Source organism: Sceloporus occidentalis, unplaced genomic scaffold (genome assembly GCF_023333645.1).
Source record: "Sceloporus occidentalis isolate IW3139 unplaced genomic scaffold, rSceOcc1.0.p SCAF_3, whole genome shotgun sequence".
NCBI lineage: Eukaryota > Metazoa > Chordata > Lepidosauria > Squamata > Phrynosomatidae > Sceloporus > Sceloporus occidentalis.
The window spans coordinates 194072602-194090017 of NW_028316983.1; the positions used below are offsets into that span (position 1 = coordinate 194072602).

General features: G+C 40.7%; 1 protein-coding gene across 2 annotated transcripts in view; it reads right to left on the minus strand.

Moving 5' to 3' along the window:
* Nucleotides 1-17416, minus strand: part of GAREM1 (GRB2 associated regulator of MAPK1 subtype 1) — a 115151-nt gene that overhangs the window by 9962 nt on the left and 87773 nt on the right. For both annotated transcript variants that reach the window (XM_089517239.1, XM_089517240.1), the window contains 2 exons: nt 6638-7816; nt 401-567 (listed from right to left, as the gene is read on the minus strand). In XM_089517239.1, the coding sequence (XP_089373365.1) occupies nt 401-567; nt 6638-7816 (1346 nt within the window). The remainder of the gene's footprint in view (nt 1-400; nt 568-6637; nt 7817-17416) is intronic.

Here is a 17416-nt window from a genome sequence, read left to right on the forward strand (position 1 = left end):
TTGCTATTTGCTGCAATCCAGTAATTACTTTCTTTGAAGACATAATGAGATCTATTTTTAAATGTTCAAAGTCTTTACACCAGCATGCAGGTTTCATCACATTTCATTATGCTGATAAGTCATGTGACACCACATATTAGTCTGAATGTACAAGGCAAAATAGATCAAGATGGCAAAGTGAGTTCACCAGAGAGAAATGTGAGGCCAGTTAGGCCGATCTCATCTCACCATGTTTGTTTGTGCCTGGTGTTAATGGAGTCACTGAGAACCAGGAAAAATGTGCTACAGCAACAGTGTGAATACAGGATTTCCCTTCAGTGTAGACAACTCTACAGTTCTATTTTCAAGCTTAAATTACTGCAACAGGACTGAATTCCAATAGGGAGGAGTCAATACTCACATATTGTGCAACCCTGAAGAATAGTATGAGAGAGTTGGGCTAGGAGAACGAGTCTGCTGCCGAGCTGGTTTGCTTGTCCGTGGAGGAATAGAAGGACTGGTGGATGTTGGCTTTGAATTGCGTGGTGGAACAGGTGGAGCATTCAGGAGCCTACATTCCTCTCTGACCTAGACAGGGAAAAGGCCTAATCATCATATGGTACAGTTCAGCAGACTGAGAGGACAGCTTGCCTGTAATTAGCCTTAAATAAATATGCAATTATAATTACTTCCTCTTTTCAGTAACAAAGGTAACATTACATTTGTTAATTTAACAGCAGATAATCTTACCCTTTTTGCAGCATGACTAAAACATTTTAGCTACTTTACAGTTACGGGGATGTTGCATCATCATTGGCAGAAGAGTGCCACATTGTTCAAATGCTGACTTTCCCTGTACCTGATGCTGCTACATGTGGAGCCATTTTATAAAAAAAGTAATTAAAAAGGTATCATTTTTAGTTACTTTTGATAAATGTGAAACCCAAGCTTTACTTTTTAAAACTGGAACTATGATTGTAATTACTGCAGGATTTTTAACTATAACTGTAATTGGTTACTTTTTAAAAGTAACATTCTTCACTCTGGCTGAGACTGCACCACATAAGTAGCTAGCAATGCTTACAATTCTATAAAGCGGCAGTGGGAATCCTACAACCCTCTAGATGTTGCCTAGAAGCCCTCTAGACAATTCCAAGCATTCTTCACCACAGGCAATTCCTACCAAGTATTCCTCACAGCATCTGGGCAGCCACATGATTCCCACACCTGCCATAAAAGTAGGTCAGAATTATTACCCCTCTGTTACCTATGTTGAGCAGAGGCTGAACAAGAATGTCTTGCCCAAAGTCACTCAGCAGGTACATTACAGAAGTCAGATTGGAGCTTTCAGGGTCACAGCCCATTCTCTTCAACCCTGGTCATGCTACCTCTGTTAGCATTTAAGAAATCATTTGAGAAGCCAGGTACGTGGCATTACAGGAGCCAGAAACAGGCACTTTTTTCACGCCCATTTGTTAAGGGGCACTAAACAAGGGAGAATAGGGGAAAAACTCATCTTTGGCAAACTTGCTCAGACACATTCTCATTCTCATTCTCATTCTCTCTCTCTCTCTCTCTCACACACACACAAAGGAAAGTACTGGAAATAAATTTCCATTTACTTGGTGACAACAGTATAAATTTATAGTATGGAAAAACTAGTTGATACCTTACTAAAGTGCTACCACCAGAGGGCACATGGTAATCACTGAAAGACAATCTTATTCAAACCTTTCCCACTCTTGCAGAATACCTCTAGAGACATTGTAAAGTACTTTAAAATACAGTGTTTCAGGAAATAATTTTAAAAAGCATAAAAATATGGCACATTCGGGGTTTTACACAGACACACACAGTCAGCCTGTGGGACCTTTGCTGGCACAAGAGATGGGAACATCTGTTGATTTTCTTGGTCCTCTCAGCAGCCTTTTTGGCACTCTCACTGGCTTGGATTTGGGAGAGGAGATTTGGTAGCTGCCTGCTCCAGTTCAGGACTTGCTGAGCAGAAAGTCAGTCCTGACACAATGGTAATTTCATTGGTTGGTTGTTCATCCACCTGAGTGAATGGTGTTCAGGCTTGCATATGGAGTGGCACTCCTCCTAAAATATCATGTTCTCAGTCTGAGTTGCTTATTGATTCATAGGACTGTCAGTAGCAGCACAACTGGCCTCAATGGCTTGGAAGCCCCCTTCCCCAGCTTTGCCTAATATGCTAATTATGATTTTACATGGATGGAGATAGACTGGTCACAACTTAGACCAGGGCTACTCAAAGTGGTGGTCTATGAGCCAATGCTGCTCCGCAAACTATCAAGTTGTTGGTCAAGACAAGTTTCCAGGAAAGAAGCAGCTGCAGTCAATGGGCACAAATATAATGCTAATCCCTGGCACACTACTGGTCCCTCACATTAGATAGTTAAGAAGTAATTATTTAGACTACATCCATTCAATGTTTTTGAGGTTGCCTTTGGAAAAGGTTCAGAAACTGAAGCAGGTTCAAAAGAAGGCAAGCAGCTTACTTACTGGGACCAGGCATTTTGACTACATCACACCTGTGCTTTGTCAGCTGTCCTGCTGCTCCCAGGCCTAATTTAAAGTATTGTTTTTCATCTTTAAAATGGGCCTGGGGCCAAGTTACCTGGAAGAACTCATCTCTCACATGTAACTGTTCAAACCTTAATGCCTTTGCTAGAGGCCCTGCTCTGAAGGCTCATACTGAATGAAGTGAGGGAGACTACTACTCCACAAAGAAACTTTTGGGCATCCAGTTGTAGAACACCCTTCTCACAAACATTTGTTTAATATCATGCTTGTGTTTTTCCAGCACCAGGCAAGGACCCCCTTTTATTCATTTAGCCCATTAAAAATAACATATACTTACCCTTTTGATTTTAAACTTTGTATTTTTTATTTGTGGTTGCTGGGAGCTTTGCTTCCCATTAATATTTTAAGTTGATCTTGATTTTATTACTTTGTTTTATTTTGTATCTAAATTGTTTTTGTTCTACAGCACACAAATCCTTCAAGTTAAATGAATAAAATGTTATCCTCATCTCAGGATCTGTAACTATGAAAAACTATGAAAAAGACGTTCTTCCTATAGGATAAAATCTGAGAGGACACCAACAGCCTGAAGTGTGAAAATAACTTTTTAAGAACACAAGCAAACATAAAAGAATATTAGGACAAGCTCAGCCATTTGGAACTAAAATATTACAATCCCAATGGCTCTAATTTAGGGCCAAAATACATTTCTTTGTGGTGATGCTTTATGTGATCAGTAAAAAAAATTAAAAACCCTTGTACATCAACCAAAAAACATGTAGTATCTCATAGAGATACAAAGTCCCACTTGAAGTAGAAACAGTACATGTGAAATGGTTGATTCTTGAGACTTACCAACAAATATTAAATGTTGTGCCACCTGAGTAGAACAGTATTTCCAGAGGTCAATATTTGGATGATCCCATCTGAGGCTTTAATTTGAAAAGCATGACTCTATGATTCTTAACAAAAATCAAAATACATTGAGTTTTGTGCTTGCTGCTTCAGCCATTTTAGTCTTTCATCCTAGGAATGTGATGAATTGAATTAACTCAGATTAAACATCAGCATGCCATGAGCATCATAAGAATTTCTTATAATAACTCATTGACGACCTCTTTGAACAATAACGAGACTAAAGTGATATTGGCATCTATGATGGATTATTCGTACACTCATTGGATACTGCAGTCACCAAGAGACGAATATGCAAGCATGTGCTATCATTAAATCAATGTTAGAATTGACAGGGAAATCCTACACCTGACTTCTTACGATTAGTTGGTAAAATATGTGTCATTCACGTGTGATACACAAGCATTCACTGTAAATACACAATCTTTTGGGTAACACTATAAATAGTCATTGTATTCTGAACACAACACCAAAAACTATTGACCAAATATTCAGGGTAAACCAGCAGTTGAGTAACAGTGTGATCTGTTACTTTCCAAATGACCAATATGACCATCTACACCAAGAAATGCACTATGAGGTGCAATTTTTTCTATTCAACCAACAAGCCATCAAATATTAGAGATATACATTATTTTTTCATTACATCTTTAAAAAGAAAAAGAACATTACAAAAAGAAATAATAGTAAGACAATGGCCTCGATTCTGCATTAGCTAGCTGGCTGTTGCAGCATGACCTGCTACAAGGAGAAAGCTGAATGTGTCATCACTCATCACCCTGTTCCCCAGTATCTTGGAAATTCGTCTATTGCTGAGGGTGGATGGGTTTGGGCTGCATGGCTTAAACAGTAGGTTTTAGAAGGCACTTTCAGTCATTGTGATGATGCAATGACCATAAAAATGAATTGGTGAGATTACGCAGTGAGCTTTGAAAGCTTGCATAATGTTTTCTGTGCTTTGGAGTTGGTCCAATAAAGGAATCACTTTTTGTGGAGTTTAAATTTTGTTGTATTTTCCTGCATGGCCAACATGGCTACCCCAAACATTTTTTTCCTGGATTTCAAGATAACCAAACAACTCACACTTCATTCTTTGAGGTTTTCTGCTGCCAACAAGGGTAAAACTCTTTCATTGGACTAAAATTCGGGACTAGAATTTGGCATGTTTTGTGTATACGACACCTAAATGTTTTTCCAGATGACACAGTAAAGAGACTCCTTGAGAAATTCAGTGTTCTCTGCCTAAGAAAGAAGCAGTTATTTCACACAGGGACAGTTTGAACTTTAGAGAAGTTACTTTCCTGTTGCTAATGGAGATGTAATTTTATTGCCTGTCTTTTATGGCTCTTTGTCTGTAATCTGCACATGACCAATAAGGGAGTGGCCCTCTGCTTGCAATGAGATTTCTCAATACCACCTTAATTGACAACAGGTAGGGGTTCTTGTGACTCTAACATCATCACCACTTTTCTCCTGCATGACTGTTAACATCTTTGCCTGATGAAGAAGCCAGTGAAACTTCAAAAACTTGCATAATGTACTTTATACTTTGGAGTTGGTGTAATAAAGGTATCACTGCTTGTTGGTTTTGTATTTTGTTGTATTTTTATTTTTTGTTGTATATTTCTAGTATAATTATTATGTCATGAATCAGGCTTACAATGTCATAAATACTCAACAGGATGTCCACCACTGTTTAGTTGGACTTTCCTGAGCTTTTATCAAAGTTGCTTACCAGATGTTCGTGAGTAAATTAAACAGTCTTGAGATAAGATGAAGGGACTTTGTATGGATTTGTACTGGGTTAAAGAAAAAGTTAAAGAACAGGATTTTGAAAAGAAATAAAAGGACAGTGTTTTGTTTTGTTATGGTGGGATGCAAGCAGTAGCATCCCTGAAAGATCTGTAGTGGGACTGAGGCTTTTTAATTTGATAATAAAGAATTAGTTAAGAATTAGGAGCAACAAGTAGCATGGCAGAATTTGCAGATGATTCCAATTTACTCAGGTTAATATAAACAAAACAGGATTGCAAAGAGCTTCAAAATTATCTCTTGAATCTAGAGGAATGGTAGTAATACCATTCAATACAAGTCTGAATTGATGACTACTGAGGCCAAAACTCATAAATTCTCATATACACTGATGGGGTCTGGGCTGGTAGTGAGTGACCAAGAAGTAGAAAACACTGACTGAGTGTGTGGCAACTATGAAAATGCTGACAGTTGGGAGAATCAGCTGAAGGATGTTATGACTATCCTGTTTTATTATTGGCTCATTCAATATATGAAGACTTTGGCTCAGAAGACAGGAACAAATGTGTTGTATATATACCATCTCTCAAAGTATATATCAAACCACTGTTAACCCTTAAAAACTATTGCATAGCTCCACCTTCCTTTTGATTTAATTTTACTATTTGAATGCTTGGCATGGCTGATTTTTTTCTGTCTTGTGTCTCCTGTTGTTTCTGGTTTTTAAAACTTACATACTTTACCCATTTTTCCTCTCTGATGCAATTTTAATCTTACTGTTCTCTGGAGCAAAGGATTATACTGAATACTTAAGGCTTGTAATCCATTAAAAAACATAAACCACCTTGCTTGTTTAATTCACCAAGTCAATTTTCCATCTCTCAAATTCTTCCATATCTTGCCTGCCTCAAGAGCTTCAGGCAGATTCCAGCATGGAAATATTTTGCTCTTGTGAAGACATCTTCACTCAGCATCCCCTTTTACACTATTTTTCTGGAGTGCAGACAGAACTTTACATAGAAAAGAGGGGATATTTTTTTCTATAAATGTTCTAAAATGTAACTAATTTTGTAGAGTGAACTTTCACATTTCATGGAAAAATCCATGCTCTCAAGAGAAAAATAATTTTATTGTGCAGATACAGTATAACTCTATTCTCAGATTGTGTGGCTTATTTCAAAACTAATGTAGAAAAAGTCAAACTGTGGTAGATACTGAGTCTTCAAGAAATGTGTAATGAGTATCAGCTGAGGAAATATTGTTGCAGAAGATGGGAGGAGGAAACACAATCTGATCTGCAATAAATCTCAGATTCAAATTAATTATGGCAATAGGACTGGCAATTCAGAATTAAATTTCATTTTCCTAGGAAGAATGGCATTTTCATGCATATGACAAGAACTTCCCCATTCCCTTTAAATAGGAAAAAAAAATGAATATGACGTACCGCTTCAGATTTAGGAGGCACAGGTGGTGGAGGTAGGGAAACATCTGAAGATTTTGATGTTGTTGTTAATGGTCCAGGTGCCGGAAGACAAGGAGTACCACACTTGGACCGGAACGAACCCCTATAGTTATCACCTTTATTTTTTTCACTCTGAGAACGAGTAAGCGGCTGATCACTCATTTTTCCACCCCCTTGATCCAGCCACAATTCTTCATAAGGAAGTTCTGGTTTGGTAGGTAAACATAATGATTCTTCACCAACTTCAGGGAAAAGGTAGTCACTGCTGCCATCACCAGCATCCTGGTACTGTAGAGCATCATGGGAGAACAAAGCCCACTCATTACACAAGTCCCTGCATCCATGAAGATTCACCTCACTGTTTCCATGGAGGTTGTTTCCGTAAACACACACAGAGAGGCGATGGAAGGACTGGGTCAATTCATCTCGAGCATAACTAAGGGAGTTTGGCACATGATTGTGGCTAGAAGGCCGACTTTTCTGTGGGCTTTTGCAGTCTTCATTCCAGTCAGCTTTCACATCTCTCACAGCACGTGAATACTCATCTATATCAAACTGCTCTTGACAGAGGCTGAACCAGTGTTTGACAAAGGATTCATGCCATATCTCACCTTTCACAAGGCTTTCTGGGAGGGTGAACTTTGGAAGAGCCAAATGCAAAGGGAAGTGCATTGGAATAATTTTGTTACTGTGCAGCGCACAGCAAACCACAACAGTCTTGGTTTGAATGTTCACAAATTTGTAGCGATGCCCTTCACGGACAAAATGCAAGTCATAAGGATTTCGTGGTGGAGGGCTTGGCACAGTCACATTGACAGGGAGCCGTGTTTTTTCCACTATATTGCGAATTGTGTGCTCACCCTCTTGCATTTGCAGCTCTAAGGGGCTGCGTGTGCTGAATCTGCCCTTGCATTGGAAAGGAAGGCTAATACTCTCATTGGTCCTGTGGTTCATGCAAATCAGGCAAGGCATTTTGCCTTTGCCCAATTTGCTGATGGAATTAAGCTTCCCAATCTTCTTGAAGATTGTGTTGAGCCGTGATTTCTCCTTTGAAGATTTTGCATAAAGGATTTCTGCTTGTCCCATTAATGTTAACTCATCTCCAGTGCAGAGTGTGATGTTGTAAACCTCTGTATCTTCATTGCATTCCCCTGAAGCCACCTGCAACACAAGAGAACTCAAAGTTAAGAACCTGAAGAAACCATTATGAACACTGAACTGGTGCTAGATATACAGAGCAATGATAAAAAATGCATTAAAACTTAGAAATGTCCTTGGAATTTTGAGATGAGGGATTCCTAGTGCTTCTACAGCTAACTCTTTTGTAAATCAAAGACTGAAAAAGTGAAGTACTGACATACATGTGTAAACCAGCATGTGTAATGTTATCAAATATATTAATCATTCAGACAAGATTAATATTTAAGAGGCGATTCCCCTCCCCACCACATGCTTTACTGGATTTTCCCACAATCTCAAACCCACTACTACAGTTGGCCCTCCGTATCCACAGATTTCTTTATCCACAGATGCATGCATCCATGAATCACAAATACAGCCATCTCTTCACATTTGCAGCTTTGACTTTTGTGGATCTGATTATTCACAGATTTGATTAATATGTTCTCTCTAGGAATCTCTAGGTCCTTCAGTACAACTCTATCGTCCACTAGAAGTTGTGCTGGAGGACCTAGAGATTCCCAGACAACACTTCTCAGGGTATTTGTAGGTCCTCAAGTGCAATGCTACGGAGGACCTAAAAATGTATAGAGAGGTGTTCTCTCCGGTAAAAAATAATGTTTTAAAATATTTTTTTCACTTTCATGGGGGTCCTGTGACCCTAACCCCAGCAAATGTGGAGGGCCCACTGTATCCCCCGCAAATAGAAATTCCCAAAAGAAAACTGTTCTCAGTGATTTATTTTTTCCCATTTCCTTTACTGCAAATTCCACTTGACTTAGAATTTGGCGTTTGTTTTCATATGGCTCCTCATTCCAAATGTTATTCATTCTCTCATTTCTTTTGTATAACTCTTCTGTGTATTGATTCTAGTGTCTTTTTATTTCTTCTTGTTCGGGTTCCTGTATTATGTTTTTTCTCTCCATAGCATCCCTGCCTTTAGTTTGAGCTTAGCTTTAATTTCTCAGATTTTTTGATAGAGGTCTCTCGTTCTTCCCTTTTTATTGTTGTCTTCTCTTTCTCTGCATTGGTCATTGTAGTATTTCTCCTTATACCTGTGCATCAGATGTTGCACAGTTGTGTTCATACTTCTGGTTTTGTTCCTATCTCTCTTTGCTTTTGGTTTTCTTCTTTCTTTTATTGCGTGAAGTATTTCATCTGTCACCCATTGTTTCTTATCTTTCTTTTTGTCCACTGTTAGTTTTTCTTGTGTTTGTCCTTAATTATGTCCTTGACTTTTGTCCACAATTCTTCAGGTTCCCTCTCGATTATACTCAGCAGTTCAAATCAATTTCTTACACTATCATTAAATTCATCTGAAATGTTATTTAGGTCATATTTTGGTATAATGATGGTTTTTGCTTTCTTCTTCAGCTTAATGCTGATTTTTGTTATGAGCAGTTCATGGTCTGTGCCACAATCAGCTCCTGCCTGGTTTGGCCATAAGGAAAGAGCTTCTCCTTCTTCTTCTTTCAATTATGTAGTTTTTCTTGTTTTTGTGGTTACTATCTGGTGATGTTCAGATGTATAGTTTATCTGGTTGTATAAAACAGCTATTTGCAATGAACAGATTATTGGCCTCACAGAATTCTATCAGATGCTCTCATGCTTTATTTCTTGTTCCTAATCCAAATCTTCCTGCTGTTTTTGATTCTTCTTTGTTGCCAACTTTGTGTAGAAGAGGGAATTTCATCAAGTGTTGCTTGCTACTTGGTTGTATGACAAGCAACACTTGCTTGAAAGTCCCTCTTTTACACAACCATTCCACACAACCAGGATTGTCTTTAGATTTCATTCTAGCACCCCCATAAAAAGTGATGTGAACCAGTTTGGGAAACTCACTTCTTTCGACAGGAATAGCAAGGAAGAGCTAAAGCCGGAGGGAGCTGGATTTTCAGGAAGGCTGATTTATGGTGGTCCTAATTTGCTTCTTTCTCAGCCTGGAGGAAAGTTGAGGAAACAACACCCCGCTGCAGCTGAGACCAATGGTGAGGGATGCTGGGATTTGCAGTTCAACAACAACTGGAGGGCTGCAGAATATCTACCCAGTTACAGTGTATAATTTTCTTCTCTCTTATCAAGCAAGATAAAATTAAGCAAAACAGCAAATCAAACAAAACAAAGCTAAAGCTGTTACATTTCTTTACTACTTTGGCAGAAAAGAGACTTTGTTTAGAGTGCCACTAAAATTTCTTTAGGCAGTGGCTACAGTTCAATTTTAAGAGTGCATGCTTTGCATGTAGAAGGTCTCAGGTTTAATACATGGCATTTGTCTGAATCCCAGAACTAGAAAAATTCTTGCTGAACTCTAAAAACCTGCTGCAAGTTAGTATCAACAAAAGTGCTCAGAGGGTCAGATTAGATCTTGGGAGATGCAGGTTTAAATCTCATTCAGCCACCAAGTTCTTACTAAAGGTAGATACCATCTCTTAGCCTAACTTAATTCACAGGATTCTGGGGAAGGCAAAATGGTGGGTGGGTGAGAACCATATTAGATTCTTGATGGTCCAGATTAACTTGAGATATTTTATGTCTTTATATGAACCTGCCAGGGCCTTAAGATTATCAGGGGAAGGCTTTCTCTTGGTCCTGCCAGCATCTTGGGCCCATTTGGTGAGGAGATAGGAAGAGAGCCTTCACAGTGGCTGCTCCCACCTTGCTGAATTCTTTTTCATGAGAAGCTGGTCTGGTTCCTTTTCTGTTTCCCTTTTGATTGCAGAAAAAGAATTTGTTTAAGAAGCCTGTAATGACTAATTGTTTCCAGGGAGCCTTCTTATATGGGTGGCAGCTATACTAGTTTTACCTTTTGTATGTTTTTAAATAATTGTAGAATTTAATGTATGATTCAGAAATGGTAATACTGTATTTTAATTGCCTTTTGATTTCATTGCTGTGCTTTTAGATAATTTTGTTTTATTGTTTGTGAGCTTCCTTGTATCCCACACTGTGAGAAAGGTGGCACATAAATGCAATAAATAAATAAAATAAAGAAGGAGACAATACAAATCTAGAAACAATTAACAAAATAAAATCTGTTCAAAGCACTAAAACCACATCCTGTTCCACAGTGGTCCTCAGTTTCTGCATCTTAACATTGGTCATTGATGGCAACAGCCTATCATATAAAATTAACATTTATTAAACCCTTTGTTGTATTGATTTTTTAAAAAAAACAAACAACAGGAAGAAGTAACTCTTGCACTAACAGCAGTTTGGCAAAAGTGGAGAAGATGCATCATCAGTAAAACCCAGGAGAGAAAAGCGGAACTATGTTTCAAACAGAACGCTTTGGTCTGTACAGCATGCCTGCCTAATGTCTCAGTTTCAGAGTTTCCTGAGAGGAAGTTATTCAAGTGCTTTGTTATGTACATATCCTTTAACAAAGCTAATCCAGGAAACAATCAAGATCTTATTGTATGCGATAGTAATTCACAATTCAGACCAATGGCAAGGTGGTATTATTAAGCATTAATATCTATGAGTAATATATCTGTGCTCTCCCAGCCCTCACAAAGAGCAAGCTTCAAAGGCTCTTTCAGACAAAATGTTACTGCTCTATGAACTTAATTTCTGGGAAGACAAGAGATACAGTATACTTCAGATGTACAGGTTATTTATCCACTTGACTGAATAGGCATATACATTTTGTGATCACTTTCCACCAAAGGAAATAACAGATTGCCTAGCTGCAACTGTAGTTCTTCAAGTGGTTGTCTGTAAACTCACACATATGGGTCATTCTGCACCTGTGTGGAGATCTTCAGAAGCTTCTAGGGCTGCATTTTCATGGTAACTCCACCCTTCAATTGTATGGATATAAGCCATGCACTCCTGTGGAAACCTAGTTCCAAGTCTGTCAGTCGGATGCCTGAAGTACAAGGGCAGCATGAAGAGAGGAGGAGGGTGGGTTATGTGAGTGCACATATGACCACTCAAAATAACCAGTTATACCTAGGCAACCTGTCTTCTTTGTGGTCTCTATGATTTTCACATATGTAAGAATAGCAAGCTGTCTCATTGAGGACAGTGGATCATGTCAGGATCAGTAACAGAACCACCTACTAAAAACTGCATTGGGTTGGGACCAATTAGCCAGTCTGTAATGAGACAGAACTATTGTTCCTAGTTCTGGGAGAGAAATCCCTCTACGATATGCTGACAAGGTCACCGTTACTTAAGTTCTTAAGTCAAAAAAGCTTTAACACCTTACAGAAGTGGATTCCTAGCAAGGGTGTAGGCAAGGTGGTTAGTCTTCACCAACCATTGGGAAAAAAACAGTGACAAGATCACCTTTCTTTTCTTATGAAAATCATAGGTAACAAACAGGTGAGGAGTCTTCTGGAATTATTTTATTCATGCGCCATAGATTAGGAGTGCTCTTCTAACTTCCAAGGCATCTAGGCCAGAAGATGGGGATTATATGAAAGTTGAAAGAACCCGAGGTTGGTTGAGATAGGAAGTGGAAACCACCTTCAGTAGGAAAGATATTTCTGTTGAGAGGACTACCTTGTCTCTAAGAAATCACAAGGGGGGTCCACCCTTAGTGCTGCTAGTTTGGTGGCTTATGAGCACAGGTGACGGTAATAAGAAAGGCTGTCTTCCAGGAGAGCAAGTGGAGATCACAGGATGCCATGAGTTCAAAGGGTGTGCCATAAACCTGGAGAGAACAAGCAAGAGGCTCCACATGGGCAGTGGCCCTTGATCAGATGGATGAAGGTGCATTCAGCTCTTTTAAAAAGTATTCAAAAATGTGGAAGTTGCTGCCAGACAGCCTGATGAGGTGGGGGAACCACAGTTGCAAGGGCCACCATGAGGTGATAAGAATGACATTGTCCTCTTCTGTCCTATCCTCCTGCTGCACTAGCAAGCAGGGTGCCAGGAATCCAGAAGTCAAAGGAGTGAGCAGAATCCAACGTCAATCAGTCCAAAGGTCAGAGGCCATAATCCTATGCCAGATCACAGGAAAGCAAGGTTCATGTGTCCAGGGTTATAAATTGTAATCATGTCTTGTTGTAAATGCAGGACTCAGGAAGCAAATCAGTTGTTTTCAACAACCAAGTAGAGAAAAGCCCATCCCTGATAAAGCACACTGACTCATCTCCACCCTCCTTGCAGCCCATATTTCAGGAGGACATTTCCCTGCTGCATCCACAAAGCCTCTCACTTCACCTGTGAGGGAAAGACTGAGTCTCCTCAATCCACCTACATCTTCTCGTTCCTTTCAGGGACTGTCTCTTCTACTTCCTCCTCCAGTGGATCACTCAAGTGGCTGTCAGAGCTGAAGGAGGGCCTGGGTGTGGTAAGTCAGCTTCATCTGCAGAGTCCAAAGTTCTGGGGGATCCTTCTGGGTGGATCCGCTTCATCCTCAGAAGCCGAACTCTCAAAGAGGGCTATAAGATTTTCAGTCTTTGTGATGATTCTGGTGAGAAGGAGGAAGGCAGGAAAAGCATAAAGCAGAGGTCTATTCCATGTGAAACACATCTAGAGAGACCTTAGTTTGCTGGCTCCTGCTGCAGAACTGACCACACTGTATATTTGTCAGGGCTTCACAGAGGTCTAATGTGGTATGCCCCAGCAATACAAGAAGTAGCACAGGATGGCTAAGTCCTGAAATATGGGCTGCAAGGAGGGTGGAGATGAGTCAGTGTGCTTTATCAGGGATGGGCTTTTCTCTACTTGGTTGTTGAAAACAACTGATTTGCTTCCTGAGTCCTGCATTTACAACAAGACATGATTACAATTTATAACCCTGGACCCATGAACCTTGCTTTCCTGTGATCTGGCATAGGATTATGGCCTCTGACCTTTGGACTGATTGACGTTGGATTCTGCTCACTCCTTTGACTTCTGGATTCCTGGCACCCTGCTTGCTAGTGAGAGGAGGTCATTGTGCTGACAGAGAAGACACTGTCTACACATGGCAGGTGCATCACCAACAGAAAGATGCCTCTGTGGAAGCACCAGTTTCAGATTTGGAGTGTGTTCCTCCTTGGTTGTTGAAGCAGAAGGCTACCATAATGTTGTTCATAGCCACCTGAATAGTCTTGTGATTGAACAAATTTTGGAATGCATGAAAGGGTTTCTATAAGTAAGCAATTAGAGGATATTGATATGAAATGGCTCAGAATTGGACCTGTGTCCTGTGACCATGATATCTAGGGTGGGGGCACCCCCAATCAGTCATGAAATCATCTGTGATGAGCAGCAGAGATGGCACAGAGTAGAATAAAAATCCATCAAGTCCTAACCCGGCCATGTAGAAATACACAATCAAATTATCTCCCTCCCAACAGATGGCCTTTCAGCCTCTGTTTAAAAACTTCCAAAGAAGGAGACTCCACCATACTCCAAGGCAGTATATACCACTATAGAATAGCTATTACAGTTAGGAAGTTCTTCCTAATATTGAGGGGGAATCTCTTTTCCTGTAGTCTGAATTTGTTGCTCCGGATCCTATTCTCTGGAACTACTGAAGAAAACTAAGTTGGTCCATCTTCAGTATGACATCCTTTCAAATATTTGAATAGGGCTATCACATCACTTCTAAACCTTCTCTTCTCCGGGCTAAATATACCCAGCTCTCTTTCTCTCTCCTCATAGGGCATGGTTTCCAGATCTTCTTTAGCCGCCCTCCTTTGGACACACTCCAGCTTGTCTATATGCATTCTGAATTTTGGTGCTCAGAACTGATCACAGTATCCCAGGTGAGATCTGACCAAAGCAGAAGAGACTGGTACTATTACTTTCTTCAGTCTAGACACTATATTGCTATTGATGTAGCCTAGAATCACACTGGTTTTTTAGCTGCTGCATCACACTGTTGATTCATGTTCAACTTATTCTCTGCTAGGACTTCTAAATTCCTTTCACGTATACAGTTGTCAAGCCAGGTGTCCCCCATTTTGTATTTTTACATTTCATTTTTTAAAAATTCCTAATGATAATACCTTACATTTCTTTCTAATCTATTAAGGTCATTTTGGATGAAGATTGTACATGTGCTCATGGCCTAGAGATTTGGCTGTAGGATACCTGACCTCAGAAGTTCAGGAACAAGTAACTGAGTGAAGATGCTCTCTAGTGATCCCCATGAGTAGCATAATAGTCAAAATACAGGTCCCATTCATAATGGGAGGAGGGCAATTCACAAATAAGATAGGTATCTGTCCCAACAATAAGGTGGAGAATGTGAACAGTCTCTGCAGCAATGGTGGTATCACAAATCTCAGTAAGAGTAGGGTAAAGAAGGGTAACATGGGAATCGAGACAGAGTCCTCTTGGGACTGAGACCTATTCTGGTTTTGAGAGAGATCTGGAGGCTGTGGCTCCTGGATGACATTGTCCAACTTCAACAGCTATTGATCTTTGAGTCAGGTTTGGGGCCTTCTGGTGGTGACTTAAAAGGCAGAACTCTGGGAGAATGGACATTTGTCTAGAATCTCCCTTTCTGAGCAGTATGGAACAATTTGGACCTTATTGCAAGTATGGTTATCTATCTCCTTAACAGTTCTCTCCAGAATAGGACTAGGGGAGTAAGGCTCAGATACTGGAGCTGTTAGGATCTGAGATGAAGATGGGTGTGACTTCTGATTGGGAGCTACCTGACTTAGCTGAATCTTGGGGGGGATGAGGATCAGCAGCTGGTCCTTATCTTTCTTCTTAAACTCCCTCGTAGCAGTAGAAGGATCCTTTTCTTTCTGGAGTTGTTTCTCTAGAGCAGTGGTTCCCAACCTGTGCTCCAAGGAGACCTTAGTACTCTGTGGCCACTCCAGGAAAATGAAAGAAATAAAAATTGAATGAAATTAAAGAATAAAAACAAAAAGTAACACTACTCCTAAATACCATTAACTTGTAAGACATAGGGTAGCCCTCTTAGGGGCTCTGCAATAGAAATTGATTCTAAAAAGGGCTTCATGAGTCAAAAAGGTTGGAAACCCAACCCCTGCTCTAGAGACTTCCCAGGAGTGAGAGGAACAGCTCTAGGTTTTTGTGCCATGGAGACTGGCTTAGAGGTTTCTTCAGGCGTTGAGATCAAGCTGACATTTCTGCAGCCACAGGAATTTGGTTCAGTGAGTCACTGAGACCATGTAAGAGAAAATTATTTTCGGAGAAGAAGCCTCCAGTGATGGGATGTAGTTTTAATTTTAATTTCAATGGCAATGAGAAATAAGTACTTTGTTTTAAAAAAGCCCTTAAATGTTTTGCATTGTGAAACTATGGCGGGTTACAGACGGGCAGGGGAAGACGTCTTGAAGGTGTCTTCCCCTGAATACGGAGCCTCCAGACTGCCCGCCCCGGAGGCGTGGCTAAGGTGTATGGGGCTTCCACACTGGGGGTAGTGAAGACGCCTCACCTGGGGCCGTTTCTTACCCGCAGCTTCCATACCGCCGCCTCGCAGGACGCTGCAAAGAGAGAGGCAGCTTCCGCACGGGCGGCCAAAAACGCGGCTTTTTTTTCTTTTGCCGGCTGGCGGATGCGCAGCTGCGCAGCTGTGGCGGTCAGCACTGGCGGCAGAAAGCGTATGTGCCCAGACCCCTTTAAACTTTTTCCCCTGCCCTACCCAAGAACAAAGGTGGCCTCCTACCAGCTGGTGATCAGCTGGTGTTGGCATCCTTGTCCGCTTGAACTTTGCCAGTGTTACGAGCATCATGGATGCCTCCTCTCCTTTGGTCCCCGCGCTCTTGCTGAATCTGCAATGCACAGCCACAGCTGCCGCTGCTGCCACCGCTGTCCCCCTGCCATCCCCCATCACCTCCCTTGTACATATGTAAATATTTAAAGTTTTAGTGTTTTTTTATTGTTAGGTGAAAATGGTGCAGGAATGTGTGTAGGGGTTCACTTTAAATTCCAAACTTTCCACAATTCTAGCAGCGCATGCGTACATGTTGCTCTAGGGTTAGGGTTACAAGCATTAAAATAGAGTGCAGCTGTGCTGCAGCTTCCACATCTGCATGGCATCTGACGCTCTAATTAGAGCCTCCGTGCAAACTGTGCATGTTCCAGGACCCCGACTCATTATGCGACGCAGCTGACTCGGAGCCTTTAAATGGGCAACTTAAATTAGCGGCGTAACAATTCTGGCGTACCAGTGCAGCAGCTTACAGACGGAGATGCACAGCTGCGCAGTATATAGAAAAGAAGCGGAAAAAAGCGGCACCTTTTTAATGCCGCTTCTTCCCGCTTGGGGCGTGCAGGCGGCGTGTTCCTGGAGGCATTCAGGTAAGGGCCGTCTAAAGGCTATACCTTCATGACGTCATGAGCACACCCCTTTTTGCCCGTCTGTAACCCGCCAATATTATATATTTAGGGTGACAGCTCACATTAGGAACATTAAGCAAAATAATGGGCTTGATTTCTTGCCAAGTCCTATGTCATATATGAACTGGGATTTTGCATATCTACTCTGTGAGGTCATTCATAAGTGCAACACATAGTTCATTTCAGTGTAAGGACATATACACACCTCCATGGCATATTTAATTCAATGGGTAAGCCTTTAATTGATTTCAAGATAAAGTGCAATTTCATGTTAGTTTTGTCCTTCTGAAATGAAGTGGAACATCAGAAATCTTGCTAGCTTGT